The sequence below is a fragment of the Mercenaria mercenaria genome, chromosome 1 (assembly GCF_021730395.1).
Source record: "Mercenaria mercenaria strain notata chromosome 1, MADL_Memer_1, whole genome shotgun sequence".
NCBI lineage: Eukaryota > Metazoa > Mollusca > Bivalvia > Venerida > Veneridae > Mercenaria > Mercenaria mercenaria.
In genome coordinates this window covers 79,610,014-79,632,885 of record NC_069361.1, presented here as the reverse complement: position 1 = coordinate 79,632,885, position 22,872 = coordinate 79,610,014, and the positions used below count along the sequence as shown (strand labels likewise).

The window sequence follows — 22,872 nt, the reverse complement described above, 5'->3', positions numbered from 1 at the left end:
AATGTGTCTGCCTGTCAATGAAGTAATGATGAAAATCTCCTTATTAATTCATGGGAAATGTGGCCTGAAAAGCATACAGTACTTTTGAATGCTTCAGCAGGGTACAATCCAAGAACCATAATTATGGTTTTATTTAGTTTCTAGTTTTAACTTCCCCCTTTTTCATTGAATTTAACAATAAACTTTCAAAGGAGTAGATGTTTTATATTGGTACTTCTCAGTTTTCACCTTTTTGTATTAACCATCGTACAGACTGTATACCAAAGTATGGTATTTACCGGGTATATGGTATTTACTGGGTATTTGGTATTTCCCAGGTATATCTATTGGGTATATTTACAGACATTACTGTAATTAATATAGTTATATAAACTTAACCCAGGGATGTACCTTTGAAACAGTGTAGTCATTGGACATGCTTCTAGATATATTTTTGCTCCTCCAGTACCTGATACTTCGTGCTAAAATTGTGCTTGGACATTTATTGCAATGTGCACTCGCATTACTCCTGTTCTTGACTGAAATTAATTTGAAAAATCTTCTTTTGTTTCTTTCAGAATGATATGGTATGTCTGAGCTGTGTGATTTCACCATCACGAGACAGCCCCAGCGACCGAGTATGTCTAGCCGCAGAAGGATTTGGAAATCGTATGTGTTTCCTAGAAAACACTTCCATGAAGGTAAATTTAGATTATTTTAATAAACTATATAAAACTTGTAGATTTCCTGGACAGATGGTTTTAAAACTAAGTTGGGAAACCAGTTGCAAAATCCCCAGCATCTGATTGGCTGTTTCTGAGTGCTGTCTCGAAATTGACCAATGGAAAGCTTGTATTACGAGACTGGTTTTTCAAACTTACTTTTATTACTTCCAGTGAGGAGAATATAGATTATGGCGCTATGGTGTTTCAAACCTACAACCTCAGGGGTTGGCTCCAGAACCTAAACGCCTTGCTGATGCTATCAAGAAAGGTAGAGTAGGAACACCTGAATATGTTACTGATTATTGACAGGAGATGAATGTGTCTGCATATTACCTGTTACAACAGGTACATGACCTATTAGTCTATAGAGCCTCCCACTCATTGATAACAAATGCCAATATATATCGAATTCTTGTTAGAATATGACAGAGAGAGATATATTGCTGTAAAGTTATTATTAGCATAATATACCTGTTTTCATGGTTTCTTGCTCAAAGATTTTTTTGAAGAAAACTTGCCATTTATCAGGTTTTAAAATAAAATGGCAAGTCAGATGTTGTTGTTTCATATGTCACAGTGGTTCAGCCAACATTGCATTCTTTTCACTATAGTGGGAGGTACCTACGGGTAGCGTGCTCATTCCTAGTGCACAAGTTATGGCTTAGAACCCAGGTGAGAATAGAATTGGATCCAGGTCTCTGCAGTACAAGTATAGGTTAGAGTACAGGTTAGATGTCCATGAGGCAGTCATCAGCACAGTTATCATATTTTAATCTTTAACATGCTAAATTTCTAAAGTGGGCTGGTCTATAAATTCAAATTTGGCAGTACCACTTATCATTCGAAGGGGTGTTCACTGAAAATTTACAGTCTGAATAGCGAACAGTGCAGACCATGACATCTATGCAGGCAGATCTTGGTCTGCACTGGTCACAAAGGCAGAATAGCATGCCGCCCAGGCTAAATGTTTGTTTTGCCTTTGATAACAAGCAATTACTTTCTTTAGGATTAAGAATAAGCAAATTTAAAAGTTTCATTATGCATCTGAATATCTCTCTTGATTTCATTGTCTATCTACATTCAATGTCTGGCTTGTTTGTCTTTTCTGGTATCAAGTATTTTTTGTATCAAGACACCATAAAAATAAGTGCAAATTTATAACAGGGACATTTCCCATTGATCACATCTGCCTCTTTGATTGCGACTGACTTGACTTTATTGATTTAGCCCAGAAATTCTCTGTCACAAGGATACTTGTCTTCTGTCCTTTTCTGTTGCTGTTTTCCTGAACATTTTGAGGTAAAATGGAAATACTAGAGCAGTAAATACACTAGAGATCTATCAGAGATATTTATGAAGTTATCTGCAATTGTTCCGGGAATTAGAAAAAAAACTTTGATTAGCTAATAAACATACTAATGGTTAGTTTGTCCTTGATTTTCATTAAGAGAAAAATTTACAAATTCAAAACAACCACATTATCTACCAACAAAATGATGGCAATGTTGTACTACAAATGCCCTTAGAAAAATATAAAGTCCAAAAATGGCACTTACTCAAAAACAAAAATGGACATGGAATTCCCAAGTAAATGTGCCTGTCAGCTTCATGTCAATGATGTATACATACCAAGTTCCATTTTATCAGGATGGAAACTAGGAATCAAGTGCACATGGCACTATATTTTAAGGTCCAAAAAATGGTTTAAGTCAAGAAAAAAACAACAGATAATGAAGTCTTAACAATATGTGCATGCCCACTCAATGATTATGATTCATTACAAAGTTTTATCTACTGTATGAGGGGCCAAGTGCACAAGGTTCAAATGAAGCTGTATTTTTTCAGAGTCCAAAAACAGGGCATAACTCAAGAAATGAAAATTGGACTTGAAAGTACCTACAATTTGTGCATGTCCACTTCATGTTGATGATGTATACCAAGTTTCATTTCAGTTGGACATCAGTACACAAGGTTCAAATGATGTTTAAATATTTCAAAGAAAAAGAGCCATAACTCAGGAATGAATTGGATGGAAATTGTAGGAGTAATGTGATAGATGGACTGACAAACCAGCAGCTCAAATACTATATGCACCCACAGACCCTGACATAGGGGGCATAAAAACATGTTAGTCAGTTATGAGAGAATTATGGAAATCTTGGCCTGTTGACTAGTAGATCTTGAAATAAAAAAAAAAAATTGAAATATGTAGTGTCTGAACCTAGATGAAAATGGAATGTAAGTCCTACACTCAGTAATGTGTAACAGGTATGCTCTGAAATTAAATTTGTGGGCATTCAATTTTGTCGTTTCTCCAAAAATGGTTATAAATTTGTGAATATTAAACTTCTGAAATATGGAAATTTTATTTGTTCATTGGGATCATATAATTTTTTGGATTGATGCAGTCATTAGTCCTCCATGCACATAAGCAATTCCTGAGACTGATACAGTGGTGCTCTGCATGGCTGCCATGGTTATTTTGCTGTTGGTTAAGAATTTCTGCATACTCAGCCATTAATATTGGTTAATAAATATATTTAATACTAAGTCTTATCTCCAAGACATTTATATGAAATTATAGATAAGTAGAGTAAAATTACATGATTCTGCTGAAATTCTCATAGTTAATGTATACCCTGTGATACGAATATTGTTCCCCTGTCACATTTATTTGAGCCATGCCATGAGAAAACCAACATAGTGGGTTTGCGACCAGCAAACCATCAGGATCCATGCTGTTTGCTTTTAAAGCCTACTGGAATTGGAGAAACTGTTAACGAACAGCATGGATCCTGACCAGACTGCGCAGATGCGCAGGCTGGTCTGGATCCATGCTGGTCGCAAACCCATTATGTTGCTTTTCTCATGGCACGGCTCATTTTATGATTTTAAGTTCAGAGGCACCACTTTGGATTTAGGTATTCCTACCTCGAGACAGTAACATTTTGAAAGATATTTCTTGGTAATTTGCACAACTGTTTTAAATTTGTGAGATGCACGTTTTGTCAATGTCAGCAAAAATAAAGCAGGGCTTTTTCTGGCCATTTTGGGAAAAAGGCCCCTGTGCTTTTTGGGAATTTTCGACTCGCGAATATTGTCATATTGGGAAATATATGTATCGGTTAAACATCCAAATTAGGAAAGTATTTCCATGAAAATCAGTCTTTTTTTTTTTTTCCTTATGTATATTCCTGTGATTTCTACTGCTAATATTCATAAAAGGAAACTGCTTTATATTCAAATTCAATAAAATCTACAATACTATGGTTGCACCACTATAATTTGCAACAAAATACCTAGATCTAAAAAAAAAAAAAAAATTTTTTTTTTTTTTTTTTTTTTTTTTTTTGCTTTGATTGGGAATTTTTGAACAGCTATTGGGAAAAAATATGCATATTTGCCATTGGGAATGGGGCCGAAATTCGGCCCCGTGGGACACGCTGAAAAAGCCCTGTAAAGTTTTCAGAAGTAGTATCCAGTCTACAGTATTGATGTCTGCTGCTGTACAGGAAATGGCAGGGAAACAATTTCCTGTTGTGCTTAATGGAAATATTTCCTGTAGTTGTCCAATGTTTATTCTAGGCTAGGTGTTGTCACTTTGATGTCTTTTATGGTTCAAAGGCTTAACGTGGAAGACAGGAATTACTTAATCCTTTTAAGTTCAGTGAGTTATGACATTTTGGGTGACTATGTAACACACACACTTTTATGGCTGTCACATAAAACACAAGAGTTATTCCATAACTATTCCATAAATGTTTTTCCTTCTTTTTAAAAAGCAGCCTCGGTAGCCTAGTGGTAGAGTTACTTTGAGTAAGGAAGGTCATTGGTTCACTCCTTGGCCATGTCATACCAAAGACATGAAAAATGGTACTAGTTACTTCCTCGCTTGGTGCTAAAAGGATAGTGTTAGGACTGGTCAGCCCAGTGTTAGTATAATAATAGTATGACTGCATGGGGTATCAGGTCACATGTCTACGGCGTGATATTTCAGTGAGGCAGCACTATAAAGTTTGGGATTGCGCTCAAAAATTGTTGAAAAAAAACCTGCTAAATACGAACACACACATCCTTCTTATTAAAGATGATACTCACTGTCAGATGTGCAGTCAGCCAAAGGGAAGAAGACAATATCAGAAGTTTGTAGACTGGCTACTTATCGCATAATGCTGTTTAATACAGGTGGCCGTTTAGACAAGTTTAACTGTAATATATACATGCAATAGTTCTTTATCTTTAGCCTGCTGTTGGCAAGTGATTCTGCCTTTGCGACCAGTGCAGACCAGGGTCAGCCTGCACGTCCGTGCAGGCTGATCATAGTCTGCACTCAGTAAATTTTCAGTGAAAACACCCCTTTAAATAATGAAAGGTGCTGCCTTGATTGAATGATGAACCAGTCTACTTTAGAAATTTAGCTGGCTAAAGGTTAACCAGTCTTATTAAAAAACATCCTTCATTTTTCAAAAAAGAATCAGGACCCAAAATGTAATGCAAGTAAATATATCAAGCTGTCTTCATAGTCAAGGACATAAAAAACAACTTGAAATCAAATTACTGTGTTTAGCTTAAAATGAAAAGGTCCCTTATGAATAAATATTATTTGTTGCTATGGTACTGAAAGAGACAGGAGTAGAAAGCAGATTTTAGAAATAGACAAATTTAGTGAGATCAGTGAATCGAAGTTCTCTTTAAATACTATTGATACAGCAGAAAGTTTGACATAACATGGATGACGTGTCTTTCCAATTTTACGGATAGAACTGCCAGTATTAAGTTAAAATGTGTGACTACTCTGAGGAGCCCAAGTGTTTCATAAGGATAATTCCATTTCAAATATACACCAAACCAAAAAAAATGGAATGCATTATGATCAATGGTCCATTTCACATGCAGAAACGAAATGGAAAAGTAAATCAAAACAGAATCATGCACCAATTGAAATATAAGTTGGATTACAAAATTTACTCTTAGAAAATGAAAAAGGTAACGTTTTTCCATAGGTCAGTTTGTTTACAAATTTAAGCCCAAGGATTCAGATCAAAAGTGGATGTGATATGTGAAAGGCGTAGGAAATTATAGCATTATTATGTCTCCCACCACAGTGGTGTTGGAGACATATTGGTTTACTCCAGTCTCTGTGTGTGTGTGTGTGTGTGTGTGTGTGTCTGTGTGTGTGTGTGTGTGTGTGTGTGTGTGTGTGTGTGTGTGTGTGTGTGTGTGTGCTGTATGTGTGTCTGTCACAAAGCTTGTCCGAACATTTCTCATCTGATCTTCACCAAACTTCAACAAAATGTGTCTGCCAATAAGTGCTCAGCCAAGTTGGATAACTAGCCAAATCAGCCTAGGCACTTTGGAATTATGGCCCTTGAATTACCGAAAAATGCTCAGATTTTAGGCGCATTCCTGGAGCCAAAAGGACCCCTATACTACTCATGAGTAGTATAGGGGTCCTTTTGGCATGAGAGTACATGGGTCCTTTTGGCTTCAGGAATGCGCATGCAGTCTATAGGAGTCCTTTTGACTTGATGAATGTGCATGCGCTCTAGTAGGGCAAGTTCGATAATGAGCCAAATTGGTCCAGGCACTTCGGAGTTATGGCCCTTGAATTACCGAAAATCGGCCTTTTTACTCTTTTCCGTGCTCTAAGTCGAACATTTCTCATCTGATCATCACCAAACTTTAACAAAATGTGTTTGACCATAGGTCCGCGGCCAAGTTTGATAACTAGCCAAATCGACCCAGGTACTTTGGAATTATGGCTCTTGAATTACCGAAAATTGGCCTTTTTATTCTCGTCCGCGCTATAAGTCCAACATTTCTCACCCGATCTTCACCAAACCTAAACCAAATGTTTTTTACCATAACTCCTTGACCAGGTTCATTAACTAGCCAATCGCCTGAGGCACTCCAGAATTATGGCCCTTGAATTACCCAAAAGTGGCCTTTTTGCTCTTAAGGGTATATTTGTAGTGAGTAAACAGTATATAAAGACTGACTTGCTATTTAGATGATTAGGCAGTTGTGGGAGACATGCGCTTTTCTCAAAAGCAGCTCTAGTTGGTTCAGACTTGGTTTTGATCTGATGTACAAGTCATGTGAAATGGCCTTTAGACCCTTATACCACATTCACCTGTCAAGAGATCTAAATCTTGTTCTACAAAGTTCTGCCTTCAGAAGAATTTCAGACAATTTCTATGCAAGAAAGAAATGGGGCAATTTCCTGCTGATTGCAGATACAAATTGAATAAGAGAGGAAATTGGAATTAAGTACAAACAGAGTGAGAATTTTCCTATACAATGCTTATTGTTTTGCTCTTACTATGGTATTGTCTGGTTTTCATCCCTCTGGAGACAGCCGATCATCCTCTGCAAGATTGAATTATGTTTCAGTCAAGATCTCCCTAGTTTTATTTCTTGTCAGTTGGTCATTTTGTTAGGATCCTGTAGACACTTATTTGTCTGGCCAATTACTCTTGACTGTCAGAGACATCATTTTTCTTTATTTTCTGTTAACATGTAAAGTATTAGAAATGTGATATGTAAGAAATGTTATATATACAAAACAGTGATTTTGTTGTTCAACCATTACCTCCGGCTTAATTTCTAAAATGGACTGGTCCATTATTCAGTGTGAGCAATACCATTTATTATTCAAAGGGGTTATCACTGAAAATTTACTGACTGAATAGCGAACAATGCAGACCATGGTCTGCACTGGTCGCAAAGGCTGAATCTGTTGCCACCAGCAGGCTAAAGGCTAATAAAATCATGGTTTAAGAGTTTAAGTTTAAGAGTTCAGATGCCGAAGAAATTATATAACATAGGCACAGCTTGAGTGATATAATAGTACACGTCTAAAGACACTGATTTTGCGAAAAAGAAAATCACTGTTTGAGATATGATTTCAGTTCTCTCAAGGATTAATATACACACCCTTTATGACATCCACCACATACTTGATTTGTATGGCAATCTTTTTCAGCACCCCATTAAGAATATCATGATGTTGATGCTATGACATAAGTGCAATAACAGCATACTTAACACTTTTTTACTAGGAAAAGAAATTGGGTCGTGCTGGAAAATTAAATTATACTACTACTAAGTAGTATTTTTATGCAAATTGAGATGCAATTCCAAGCTCAAAGATTCTAAAATTTCTAAAGTTTGAGACCAGTCTTAAAATTCAACATTGTTCTTGGTCAATTTGAAGATCATGCCCAGAAACAACCAATCAGATAATGGAGATTTGAAACTGGCCTTCAGATTCAACTTTACCCCTATAGATTGGGACACATGAAGTGTGAATGTATGAAATACAGTTCATGATATTTTGCAGTAAGATACTGAAGAGAACAACTCAGCATAGTTTCACAAGAACAAGAAACGTTGCAGAAATGATGGCCACAATCTGCATATTTTTGCTAGTTATCATTTCAGTTAAAAACCTAGAGAAAAAAAATTCCTGACTCATGTTGTTGTCTTGTTGAACACCCAAACAATTCCAGTAATGTTGTTGTCATTTTGAACACTCAAGCATGTAAACCAATCAATGTCTTTCTTTAAATATTGATGCATTAACTCTATTTTCCATGCTTATGGAGCGAAGTGAATGTGGATGTCATAGTTACGTTTTATTGCTTGCTGAAATGAATAATTTAGTCTTTACTGTCACTTTCTTATAAGATGTTAATCATACTGATGTAGAACAATACTTGTACTGGGGCGTTATTAATTTATAGAAATTGCTGAATTAGATCTGCTCATAGTGCATCGTTGGCCTTCAAGTGATAACAGGTTATTTCAGATATACAGTCAAGAGGAGCAGTGGCCAAGTGGTAAGGATTTTGTCCGCTCATCTCTGAGGTCATCGGTTCAAGGCCCAATTAGGTCACGACCATAGTTTCTCATATTGCACTATAGTTATGGCATTTCCGGGAAGCTGAGTGATTCTAATAATATTCAAACTTCCGTTACAATTATGTTAAAATAAATGTGTTTAAATTTACCCCTGTAAAACAACTTGGCTTTGAAGATAAAAACGTCTTTGTTATACAGAGGTTGTTGCTTAGGAGACGTAAATTTATTGGAAGTCCAGTTGGAAAGGTGCCGTTGAAGTGGTTGCTGGCAGAGGTTAACATATATATCTAATCTAAGTAATGGATAGTGGAGACATTGGTTAGATTCCACTTTCATTTAATTTGATCTATAACCTGCAATTTTGGAGTAAGAATTATTTTACTCTACACTGCTCTTGAAATAAAATATTGATAAAGTATGCATCACACAATCTGACACCCAATGGAAGTCTTTCTAAATCTTACAAAGAGGCTCCTTACAATGGGAAGAATCTTTGCTCTGTGGAATATTAAATGAATAACTTTGAATAATACTTGTCATCTATTTCTTTTCAGGACATACCTCCAGACATATCAGTATGCGTGTTTGTACTGGAGCAAGCACTTTCGGTGAGGGCTTTGCAGGAAATGGTGACGTCGTCCTCCCAGGATTCCACAGTAAGTTGCCTAGCAACCATCCCTGTCAAACACTAGGAGTGCATGGATTCCTTGTTTGTGTGCCAGGCTTTGCAGTGCATTGATGTTGGTGCTATTTAAATTGCTGATAATGTTAACACATCAAATAACTTTTTCCTTCATAAAAAAAAGTTCAATTTCTAGAGAGCATTTCTGTAAGCATAAACAAAATTACTGAAATTGCCATTGAACATTAATTGTTTATCTCCAGTTTGTAATTAATGAAGCACTGAGATCTTGACTGAATAATTTCTGTGATTTTTGAGATAATTAAGTGAATCTTGCTGCCAATTCCTGATTAAATTATAGGTTCTGCACCATCTGTTTTCAGCTTCTTGGATAAAAATCTAACCATGAAAGTGCAAGATGGTTTGGTAAATGTACTGTTACTAAAAAGAATTTCGAATGTTTGATTTTGAAAGGCAGTAATTATGTCTCCCCCAGGAGACATATTGTTTTTGCCCTGTCCGTCCGTCCGTCCTTCCGTCCGTCCGTCCGTACGTCACACTTCATTTCTGAGCAATTACTGGAGAACCATTTGACCTAGAACCTTCAAACTTCATAGGGTTGTAGGGCTGCTGGAGTAGACGACCCCTATTGTTTTTGGGGTCACTCCATCAAAGGTCAAGGTCACAGGGGCCTGAACATTAAAAACCATTTCCGATCAATAACTAGAGAACCACTTGACCCAGAATGTTGAAACTTCATAGGATGATTGGTCATGAAGAGTAGATGACCCCTTATGATTTTGGGGTCACTCCGTCAAAGGTCAAGGTCACAGGGGCCTGAACATTAAAAACCATTTCCGATCAATAACTAGAGAACCACTTGACCCAGAATGTTGAAACTTCATAGGGTGATTGGTCATGAAGAGTAGATGACCCCTATCGATTTTGGGGTCACTCCGTCAAAGGTCAAGGTCACAGGGGCCTGAACATTGAAAACCATTTCCAATCAATAACTAGAGAACCACCTGACCCAGAATGTTGAAACTTGATAGGATAATTGGTCATAAAGAGTAGACGACCCCAATTGTTTTTGGGGTCACTCCGTCAAAGGTCAAGGTCACAGGGGCCTGAACATTGAAAACCATTTCTGATCGTTAACTAGAGAACCGCTTGACCCAGAATGTTGAAACTTCATAGGATGATTGTACATGCAAAGTAGATGACCCCTATCGATTTTGGGGTCACTCCATTAAAGGTCAAGGTCACAGGGGCCTGAACATTGAAAACCATTTCCGGTCAGTAACTTGAGAACCACTTGACCAAGAATGTTGAAACTTAATAGGATGATTGGTCATAAAGAGTAGATGACCCCTAAGAATTTTGTGGTCACTCTGTGAAAGGTCAAGGTCACAGGGACCCGAACATTGAAAACCATTTCTGGTCAGTAACTTGAGAACCACTTGACCCAGAATGATGAAACTTGGTAGGATGATTGGTCATGCAGAGTAGATGAACCCTTACGATTTTAGGGTCACTCTGTTAAAGGTCAAGGCCACAGGGGCCTGAATATGGAAAACCATTTCCAATCAATAACTTGAGAACCTCTCGACCCAGAATGTTGAAACTTCATAGGATGATTGTTCATGCAGAGTAAATGACCCTTATTGTTTTTGGGGTCACTCCGTTAAAGGTCAAGGTCACAGGGGCCTGAACATTGATAACAAGTTCTGATCAATAACTTGAGAACCACTTGACCCAGAATGTTGGAACTTCATAGGATGATTGAACATGCAGAGTAGATGACCCCTATTGATTTTGGGGTCAGTCTAATAAAGGTCAAGGTCACAGTGGCCTGTTCATGTAAAATTATTTTTATATGCCCGTTTGAAAAACAGGACGTATTATGGGAGCGCCCCTGGCGGGCGGGCGGGCGGCGTCCACAGACCTTGTCCGGAGCATATCTTCTACATGCATGGAGGGATTTTGATGAAACTTGGCACTGTTGTTCACCATCATGAGACGGAGTGTCATGCGCAAGAACCAGGTCCCTAGGTCTAAGGTCAAGGTCACACTTAGAGGTCAAAGGTCAAATTCAGGTTTGACTTTGTCCGGAGCATATCTTCTTCATGCATAGAGGGATTTTGATGAAAGTTGGCACAATTGTTTATCATCATGAGACGGAGTGTCATGTGCTAGAACCAGGTCCCTAGGTCTAAGGTCAAGGTCACACTTAGAGGTCAAAGGATACAAGAATGAAAACTTTGTCCGGAGCATATCTTCTTCATGCATAGAGGGATTTTGATGAAAGTTGGCACAATTGTTCATCATCATGAGACGGAGTGTCATGCGCAAGAACCAGGTCCCTAGGTCTAAGGTCAAGGTCACACTTAGAGGTCAAAGGATACAAGAATGAAAACTTTGTCCGGAGCATATCTTCTTCATGCATGGAGGGATTTTGATATAACTTGGCACAAATGTTCACCACCACAAGACGGAGTGTCATGCGCAAGAACCAGGTCCCTAGGTCTAAGGTCAAGGTCACACTTAGAGGCCAAAGGTCAGATACAAGAATGACTGTCCGAAGCATTTCTTCTTCATGCATAGAGGGATTTTGATGTAACTTGGTACAATTATACACCGTCATGAGACGAAGTGTCATGCGCAGTCCCCTACTTTAGAATTACTTCCCTTTGTTGTTACTATAAATAGCTTATATTGTAACTTTTTCATTACTAGACGTAGGGAAAAATCGAGACCACTTTTCTGTAGTACAACATGCATGTTACATCCAATTTTGAGGTGTATTTTGACCAATCTCTACCTGGTAAGAATTTTTGTATGGACTTACAATTTTTTTTTTTTGTATTTTTTTTTTTTTTTTTTTTTTTTTTTTTTTAATATTAACTTCCCTTAGTTGTTACTATAAATAACTTATATTGTAACTTTTTTATAATTGACCGTAGGGAAAAACCAAGACCACTTTTCTGTGGTACAAAATAGTTGTTACTTTCTAATTTTAGGTGTATTTTAAGGTATCTCTACCTGGTAAGGAGTTTTTTTGTGGACTTAGAAAAACAAAAGAATTACAATGATTACTAAACAACCACAAAATTAAAATTACATCTGCAAATACAGGTGCTAGAGTAAAGAAATTTGCTATGACGGGCGTATATTGTGACATTCTGGCACTCTTGTTTGGAAATAACTTGAGAACCACTTGACCTACAATGTTGAAACTTAATAGGATGATTGGACATGCAGAGTAGATGACCCCTATTTATTTTTAGGTCACTTGATCAAAGGTCAAGGTCACAGGAGCCTGAACAGTGACTTGAGAACCACTAGGCCACTAGTGTTGAAATTTAGCGGTATGACTGGACATGCCAAGTAGATGATCCCTATTGCAGCCAACCATCAGTGTCGCTTTGACTTTCACTCCTGACCCCTATTGACTTCGTGCCTATAGGACTTTGCATTGGGGGAGACATGCGCTTTTTTACAAAAGCATTTTCTAGTTTTCTCTTGATAGTGACAACTTTATGTGAGAGAAATTTCAAAATGTTTATAAAATTGTATCTTTGCTCTCTACCAGTATTAATACATTGCTTATTTCATTGAATTTTATCGATAATAGGATCCAAACTGTTAATGATACTATCAAGGTAATGGACTGTCAGTGACAATCGGCAATTTCAGTGCTTTTATGTATTCCCCATATGTGATATTGGCATGCATTAGCCTTGACAATAAGTATTTTTCATATGCCATAAGGAGAATATGTAATCGAACAGAAAATGCTGATTGTAATTATTGGTTTGATACCTCTATATATATGTGTATTAAAAGAAGCCTTCTCTAAAGTGTCAAATTTACCAAGATTAATTACTTAAAACCTGTCTGAACTCAAAAATGTGACCGTCCTATTAGTAGTTTATTGACCACCATACTGTTGGTTCCTGTGTTAGAATTTGACACTCGGACATTTCAGTCTTACATATAGAAGAAGATACCTAGAACTCTTTTGAAAGGAACCTGTAGCAGCCATGAGTTGAGATCTCTACCATATTTGTCAGGATTAAACAAGTCATCAGGGTTTAATATTGATCGTCTCTATATTCAAGATGGCAAACTCACAAAAACAAAATTTCAGAAGTAGCAAATGAAATTTTCAGGAAGAGATGCAAAAAGTAGAAATTGCAATTTCATCTCATGTTTTCCTAATTCCAGTTTATCTGAAACATGCTGCAGTGATAAAATTTTATGGGCATATTTCCTTTTTTCCCCCCTCTTCAATCCTGGTTCGAAATTTGATCATGTGTTCTTATAAGATAAACAATACTGTATGTCATTTTCCAGAAAGAATTATGGAATATTTGCCCATAGTCAGTTAAATGTGCAAAATCTGAAAAACATGCAATTTAGCATTTTAAACACACTCATGGTCATGGATAAGCTCTGGAAATTCTAAGGTGCACAGTTATCAATCAAGGCCTTAGAGTGGTTTGTCCCCTAACTTATTTCAGTTCTGATGTCATGAGGGCATTAGCCTGAGTGGTTAAATAACTAAGCGTCGTGAACCATGGTAAATTAGATGATAAACCACAAGAAGGGGTTGATTATTTTCATTCTTACATGCTCATTCAAATATTTTTATAAAAATATGCTGAACTTCATACTTCCCAGTAAAAATGAAACTGATGTCATGTGACAATTTGATGTCATAATGCTGTCTTGCAAGTCCACACATACACCATTGTGTCTTGCCAAATATACATAACTTGACCTTCTTTCTTTAACTGACAGTCAGATCGAGCAGTATTAGAATATTAATAAATGTTTGGTATGTATAGAATACATGGTACGTTTCTAGGGAAGTGTTGCTGGAACTGAACGAGATGAAAGCTATGAGTCCTATATCTTGGAACTGGTAGGAGTAACACATTGTAGAAATTAGAATAAACAGTGCTTAAATTTTAATGCTTAAATAGGGGTCAGATAGACACTGTCCCCAAGTTCGGCTTTGTCAGAAATTTTTTTGTTTGGTTTATAATTCAGTGATGAAATTTTTTTTACTGAAAGTAAGGGTAGTGGTGTAAAATATTTCAGTTGACGGTACCCGTGTTAAACAGAAATTGAACAGTTACTGTAAATTATTGCTAAAATTAACTAAGTTAATATAGTGCATAAATTATTACTTATATGATTAAATACTTAATTAATGCTTTGGCAAGTTAATTGTTAGTTAGTGTCTGTTCTCCAACAAACATGCCAAACAAGATTTTTCCTTATTCATGTGATATTAGTTGAATTTACATTAATATGAAGATGTTAATAGATTATAACTAATTAGTAATTCAGCACGCTACATATTAAAATACTGGTAGTGCATTTGTTGCTATTTAGCAAACTTATACAGATACTGTGAAATCTGAAATTTTATTCATGGGGGACTAATTTTCGTGCATTAAGTGGTTGTCTTAATTAAAAAATTAAATCCCCAGGAACACATACAGAACTTCCCATTCACATTATTTTCAAAAGTTGAAATCAGTTAATTCATGTCCCCATGAAATAGCTGTTTTGGGCATCTCTGCAAAATTTTATACCGAGAAAATGTAATGGTTTCACAGTAGTTTAGTTATATAGGGCTTTTAAGAGAAGAAATAAAACAATTAAAATTAATTATGTGTAGATACTAATATCTTAGCCTTTTTAAATGTGTTTAATTTCAAAGAATTCTTGTCTAACCAAGAATAGTTCACGGTTCTATTGTAGCCTCTGTATAATGAAAATTGAAAATATCATCCTTTCTGAGATTCCATTTTGCCATTAATGGTAAGACCAATTTCAGTGCAAAAACTGCTCTTAATACTCATTATACTGTTATTACTTATCAACTATGTTTGTGGGGGGTATTTTATGCTTTGATTTAAGCAGAAGGATTTCAGATGCCTCTTCAAAGAACTTGAGATAATAACAATCACTCTGGCTTTTATGTTGATTTATTTATACTTGGTAATTCTGCAAATGCTTTTTTTCATAGCTTGGTGCCAGCTGGTGGAATAATTATTTTGTATTCTGTAGTGTTGTTATAGAGCCATAGATAGTCAGATATTTTGAGCTGATTGCAGTCTGACCTTGTTAGCTTTAAATAGCCAGATCTTAATTAAAGTCTTAATATAGTCCATATTTTGAATTGACAGTTCCTGTAAAATCCTTTAATTTTCATGGGTTTGAAATTTTGTAATTTTGGAAATAAAATTGGGATTTCATTCTATAACAGTGCGTGGGAATTTTATTTTATGTTGGGATTTCATTGATAGATGCCACAAAATCCTCTAAAAGTAGTCCATTTCACAGTTTCTAACCACAATCTGATCTTTTTAGCATTAAATGGACAATCTCTATATAAAGTAGAATAACTGTATATTTTGAACTGACAGTTTTTTTACCTCAATCTGACCTTTTTAGCATTAAATGGCCATCCTCTTTATAAAGGCTCAATAAGCTCCATGTTGTTTAACAGGCCAACCTAGGCTGTTGTTTTTAATAGAAAGACTTTCTGAATATGTGGAAATTTTACAGGGAATTTTTTCTTAAAACATACCACATGTATGAAGTTACATGCACTTCTTTGAAGAGGCATCTGAAAATGTGCTGTAAAGCAGCACATTTTCAGATGCGTCTTCAAAGAACTTGAGATAAGAAGATTCTCCTGGGTTGATTTATTCATCCTTGATAATCCTAGAAAAGCTTCTATGATAGCATGGTGCCAACTGGTGGAATAATAAATGTGATATTTTTAGAAGGTTTAGTAGAATCTGATTGAAAAAAATCAGAAATTGTCCATCCATAAAAGATTTTCTAGTATTTGACTGTTGATTAATCTCATGCTGACCTGCCAAGGGCTTCATATCTAAGATACAGTGCAACCTCTGTAGAGAAACACCCTTTGGGAGATACAAATATTGACTGTTATGTAGAGGTAACCTCTGTAGAGCAACACCCTTTGGGAGATACAAATATTGACTGTTATGTAGAGGTAACCTCTGTAGAGCAACACCCTTTGGGAGATACAAATATTGACTGTTATGTAGAGGTAACCTCTGTAGAGCAACACCTTTTGGGAGATACAAATATTGACTGTTATGTAGAGGTTATTGTTCTGGAGAGGTAAATTTGATAGTATATTTCAGCTTAGGGAAATTTTGATGATGTTGTTATAGAGAGGTTTTTGCTTCAAAGAGAGCCGCTCTGGAGAGGTTGTACTGTACTTGCTATATTCAAGAAATTCGTGTTTAAGTTTCATAAACATGGCACGATGTTCATCCGAGCCAGTACCCTCCGTCTATAGTCCATCTTCGTTTGGACTTGTGTCAACTGTTAAAACAAATGTAACGATATGAAAGCAAGGGTATAAAGTTACGTCTTCTCGTGGTTAGAAGACGTGGTTCTTGTGTTTTTATGCACAAACCTGTGTTCAGGACGACAGTTTAGATTTTCTGAGCTCCCTGACAAAGTGGGGACGTTGGAGTTCATTGTTTACCACATAGAAGCTAGGTCCTGTGTGTGAACAGAGAGGGATCAGTTTTCTCATTTACCACAGAGAAGGATCCAATATGCATACACCCCGTGATCTATGTGCATGTTTGGAAAGAAGAAGGTGGCTGGCTCCATGTGCCTGAAGCTGGCTAGGTTTGCTTATAGAGGGGACTGTTGATCGTACAAACTTGAAGTTGGCAGATGTTTTCACTGAGAGGAAGGAAGATTGTTTGCATGTACAAGCCTGATGCTGGGTGTAAGCAGAAGATAATCGGTTCTATGTGCCTGAAGCTGGCTTGATGTGCTCATTGAACACAAAACTACCATAAAATAGGACTGGAACTGTCTGTGTCACTTTGACAGAAATCAAATGGTCGGAGCCACCTCTGATAAATAAGTCCAGAAATGCTGGATAAGTTACAGAACCTAAAGGATGGCAGACCTGTAGCATACATTTGACTGAATAATATCTAAATGGGCACAGTTGACCTTGCTCAACTTACATGCTAGTTGAAATATTTGTCTGGTTAAGTTCAGAACAAACAAGAAAGAAACTCAAATAATTCTATTTGCGCAAGTATACCAGGGGAATGCAGTAAGTAATGACGTAAGCTCTGAATTCTGGACTGAAAACATGCTTTTTTTACCACTGTTCAATCGAATCTATCTTCACACCTGGATAATTTGCAGGTTTTATAATGAAAGGCATGTGGGAACAATACATAGAGGTCATGAAGTGACTAGTCAGAAAGACAAAAACCTTGATCATGTTGTATGTCTGTTTCTAGTTTTTGTTTGTTTCTTGTTTACCTGGTAGGTCTGCACACTGACAGACTTTATATACTGGTGGCTGGAATCATGTAAATCTTCTTCGGATCTGGAAACACTCAGCTCATTTCTTATGTACTTTATAGCTAAACAAGCATGCCATGGTTCCAGAACAATGCACAGAATGCTGCAGTGGAGGCATTTTAGATATTAAAGGTCCAATACTAAGGAAAGTGAACATTTTAATTTCTTTTAAAAAGCACAGAAACTATTTCGTTTTATTGGAAAATGAAAGATGGTATGTAGAAATTCGAAATAAATCGCAGTATATGTACAATTATTTTTCTATGAAGTATGAAGAAAGTTAAAAAGACCTGGGGGGTCATTCTGTCGATTCATTGAAATTTCAACATAATACACATACATTTCTTTGAGTTCCAAAGACCTTCTGTAAATTTTGACCTGCCAATCTTCATTATTTAGTGTCTTGCAGAAGTCTATGCACTGGCTATGAAAAAAATTGCCAACTCACTTTCCCTTAGTAATGGACCTTTAATTGTTCATGTGTTGACCAGAAATCAGTATGTTGTACCCACATGTTTGCTTGTACAAACTGGCGTTACTTTTTCCAACATATATGTGTACATGTATATTAACTTGATGCCACCAGAGTTTGGTCTGCTGGTTTTCGATGTCATTTCAGTGGGCCTATTTGAGACTATATATAGATAATTAAATACCAAAGTCATGTTACGCGCGCCGCTGCCTCTCCTTCTTTTTGTATTTTACTCGTAGAGAAAAAAAAAAAAACGAAAGAAATCAAGGATCCTTTATTGCTTACCTGACCAGATTGAATATACTTTTACTGTGATACTGGACTTGACAAAACAAACAACATTATTTCTTGCACTAGGAAACACAGATTCATCACTTGAAATTATTATTCAACATAGTACTGGGGGGAAAAGCGTAATATTCTTGAAATTATTTTTTGACCATACTGCAGTTAATCATCTGAAATGCAAACAAGATCAATTTTTCCTCAACTGAAAAGCAGTGTGATATACTGCATCCTTAACCTTTACCCTGCTAAATTTCTAAAATGGACTGGTCCATCATTCAGTTTGGGCAGTACCACTTATTATTCAAAGGGGTGTTCACTGAAAATATACTGACTCATGAATAGCAAACAGTGCAGACCATGGACGTGCAGGCTGATCTTGGTCTGCACTGGTTGCAAAGGCAAAATCGGGAAAGAATACCTTGGCATACAACTCATTACAGTCATGGTTAAAAATTGATAAAACAAGAGTGTGGTCAAATATTTATAAATATTGCTTCTTTGCTCTAATTTTCATACAATATTAAAGTTTGTGAAGCATTCATTCTCATTCAAGGTTCTATTGATTTTGTTTAAATTCTGAAAATTTGTCCCAATAAATGAAAGGCAATTCTCTTTAAAGGTAAATTTTATTTACTATTATCACTTTCAATTTCAGCCCTTTGTACAACTTCATTATTAAGTAGAAGTTAAAATTGATTTTGTTTTACGTTAGTTTCTCATGCTCGTAGCTAGTTACAGAAGAGAACCAATTAAGTCTAGTATACTAAAAAGTAATATAACAAAATTAACATTATTTTTCTTGTTACAAACAAATGAAGAAACCTCTTGCAGATACATGAACTACTAAGATTCTAAGAAAAAATTACCAGTGTTGATACCTCAAGTTTGGTGCCTAGAGCAGGCAATAGTTTGTCATGAAGATTTTACAAGATTATAATTAAAGCTTATCACATTGGTACAGAATCTTATGCCATCAGATTGTATATTTGACACCATATGGTTAAAAAATGCATTAATCAAATGAAAGAGAGGAAACACAGGGAAAAGATCATAACTACTAACAAAAAAAAAAAAAAAAAGACAATTTGAGCCATGCCATGAGAAAACCAACATCTGCGCAGTCTGGTCAGGATCCATGCTGTTCACTAACAGTTTCTCTAATTGCTATAGGCTCTGAAAGCGAACAGCATGGATCCTGACCAGACTGCGCGGATGCGCAGGCTGGTCTGGATCCATGCTGGTCCCAAACCCACTATGTTGGTTTTCTCATGGCACGGCTCATTTTATGAAACAGTATACATATCATGAATAATTCAACAAGCTGTTGACAATTTTAGGTATTTGTGGCTTACTAAAATATTGAATATTTCCCTTGAACACTTCATATAGTTGCTCCAAGATCAGCTATCCCTGTGGAGTAAACTTGCAGTTTCTTATTAATATGTAATTGAGCGATGTTGACAAACACAGCAATATCTGGGAATTACAGGGAATAATAGAGGATCTGGAATTACTGAGATCCTATAGATCAATTTTCATATGTTGAACTGGTAGAATTTGCATCACCCAAGAAATAGAAAAAAAACTGAAGAGAATTGGAAAGAAAATAATGATATTTTGACATATATTGATGTGGTATGCACCAGTAGCAGTCATAAATGAGCCGCACCATGAGAAAACCAACATAGTGCATTTGCGACCAGCATGGATCCAGACCAGCCTGCGCATCCCCGCAGTCTGGTCAGGATCCATACTGTTCGCTAACAGTTTCTCTAATTGCAATAGGGTTTGAAAGCGACCAGCATGGATCCTGACCAGACTGCGTGGGTGTGCAGGCTGGTCTGGATCCATGCTGGTCGCAAATGCATTATGTTGGTTTTCTCATGGTGCGGCTCAAATATAGACTAGCTTCTACATTTTATCATAGTTCACACAGAGCACAGTTTCTACTATAACACCATTTTAGAAGTAGTTGATAAAATTATTTGGGCCTATGATATTAGAAATATATTCCTTGAAAAAAGTAAAAAGCAGTCCTTGAAAAGTACTTGAATTTGTCTCGGATTTTCTGTATGAACCACATAAAGGCACAAAAGTTTCTCTCTGAAAGTCCTGTAACTTTGATCATAGTTAAAAAAATGGCTGAGGGAAAGTCAGCTTGATTTGAAGATCTACAGACTAGAAACCTCCAGACTGGTGCTTCAGCCATTCAGGTTTTCCCTTTTTGCTTGCTTAAATTGGCAGCTGTAATGCTAAATGAAATAAATCCTTGATTTAATGAATGATATCCAAGTTTTATTTCTGAATTTCTCTTTGAAAATTATTCAGACCGGTTTGTGCACTTCATCTCTGTTAGTTTAATTGCTTTAGATTTTCCATAAATACATCTAAAATTAATTTAGTTATATATATTTTTTTTTTGCTTCACATATTATACTGCTATGTAAATGTACAGGATATTACCCTAGATTTTTTTCTGAGATAATTAGTAGATTATTATGACATTTACTAAATTAATGATTTTGTTGTCTTATTAAATGTCATTGCCATTGTCTATGTCCCTTAACTGCTCTTTCTGCAGAAGGACAATAATAATCTCAGACATTTAGAAAGCTTATAAAGATAAGATAATGAGGAAAACTGAGAATGCTGTACTATGCATTTTAACAAGCTGCATAAATGTCAAAGCAAAGTTTTTATAATTATAGCATATTATATCAATATTTTTATCCATTTATGTGAGGACTTGACAAGGTGAAAGTCTGCGGTTCCTAGAATGGAGTAAAATAGTTTTAGTATTGCACTTCAGAAAGTTTGCTGTTCTGACCTTCTAGTTAAATAAGTGCATTATATAATTATCCGTTCTCATATATCTGAGGTTTGTTATAGATCCACCTGTTGGGCTGGGGCTTGAGACACTGTGGTAGTTGCACAGCATCTGCTTTCTTGCTTGAACAGTTCTTATCCAGTGTTCACCAAACTTCATAAGAACTGAATTTGTTTCTCAACAGCATTCAGGAAGTACAAACTTTATGATTGTATAACAGGCACTACTTTAGTTATGTTCTTGCCAATTGGGTTTTACTTTAACTATTTGTTTGGCACACAGTTCCAGTTGCCACTATGCACAGATGCATTTCCCATAAATACAAGCCTGTGCTAAGTTTATGTTACAAATTGATTAATACTTCAGTTCTTGAGTTCTTTGTTGCTGAGCATTCTAACACAACCGGATTCATTTTCTTATTAAACAAAGAAGGCTGAATATTGTGTGTTATTATACAACAATTAATTTTTATGAAGTCACAATTATTACGTCATAGCGTCAAATGGCATAGCGCAAGCTGGAAAAGAAACACAGAAAACAGGCAAATATTTAATGAATGTCGTCAGGGATGTACTTTAAAATCCTACATTTAAGATAAAATTAATATAAAACTGAAGTGATAAGACTATATAATGTTATAATAACAGAAATGAAAAATTCCTTTTGAGGCTATCGCTGTTTTCATGGAAAAGAATGCATTAACACTCAATTATATGAAAAATACTTTCAAATGCATGTAAAAATTGTAATGCAGGACCTCAAAGTTGTGCACAGGTTGTATTCCATGTCAAAGACTAAATCCGCTAGCATCTGAGAAAAAAGCATAACAGTTGTATAATTTGAATTGGCCGAATAGATATCCTTAATGAATTGTTCAGTTATGCAATTGATATGCATGATAACAGAATGAAAGCGCAATTAATGCATGATAACTTGGAAATATTCCAGTAATGTTACCTGCCATATTGGAATGGCAAACTGTCTGTCCATGTAGTCAGAATCATCCCCCCTTGAGTACTTGACATTTCAGTAAGCTGTAAATATTTAATACATGTTGACATAATGTTCAACAAGGGGATTAACTGATAGGCCAACATTGTTGTTAATATGTGTGTATTAATCTAGTATTTGTTTGCCATGTCATCAGACAGTTTTGCTGTTAAAATTAATGTCAAACGTACATGTACAACTTTGCAAAGTTTGATCATGATCAAAGAAGAAGCCATATGTATTGGCTCTACATTAGATTCCAATGTATATGTCGAATTAATTTAACTATTCACTTCTCAGTTGGATAGGGGACTTGCAGAATAAAGTAAAATATTGTTATTTTAGTATGGCTATTGTATATTGTTCAATATATTACTATTATGCTCAACAAATTTGGTACAAACCTTCGGACATATGTTTTTTCCTTAGTTAAAGACTTTTAAAAGACACATATTTGATAGTGTATACTGTAAAATCATTTAATTTCGTGGGCATGAAATTTCGTGGTTTTGGTCAAAACGGCAATTTCGTGGGGATATGAATTTGTGGATTTCAACTTTTGAACATAAAATGAATGGGAATTTTACTTGTTTGTTGGGATTAAAATTCGTGGATTGACTCAACCACGAAATCCACTAAAAATTAGTCCCCCATGAATATTAATGATTTCACAGTAATTTGTATCATTTGAAAAAGTATGATTTATTCGATT

At 35.9% G+C, this 22,872-nt stretch overlaps 1 protein-coding gene across 12 annotated transcripts in view; it reads left to right on the top strand.

Annotated features, from left to right (window-relative positions):
- LOC123532801 (ryanodine receptor-like) overlaps positions 1-22,872 on the top strand; it is a 194,676-nt gene that overhangs the window by 31,238 nt on the left and 140,566 nt on the right. For all 12 annotated transcript variants that reach the window (XM_053552050.1, XM_053552061.1, XM_053552058.1 and 9 more), the window contains 2 exons: positions 558-680; positions 9,122-9,223. In XM_053552050.1, coding sequence (XP_053408025.1) covers positions 558-680; positions 9,122-9,223 — 225 coding nt within the window. The remainder of the gene's footprint in view (positions 1-557; positions 681-9,121; positions 9,224-22,872) is intronic.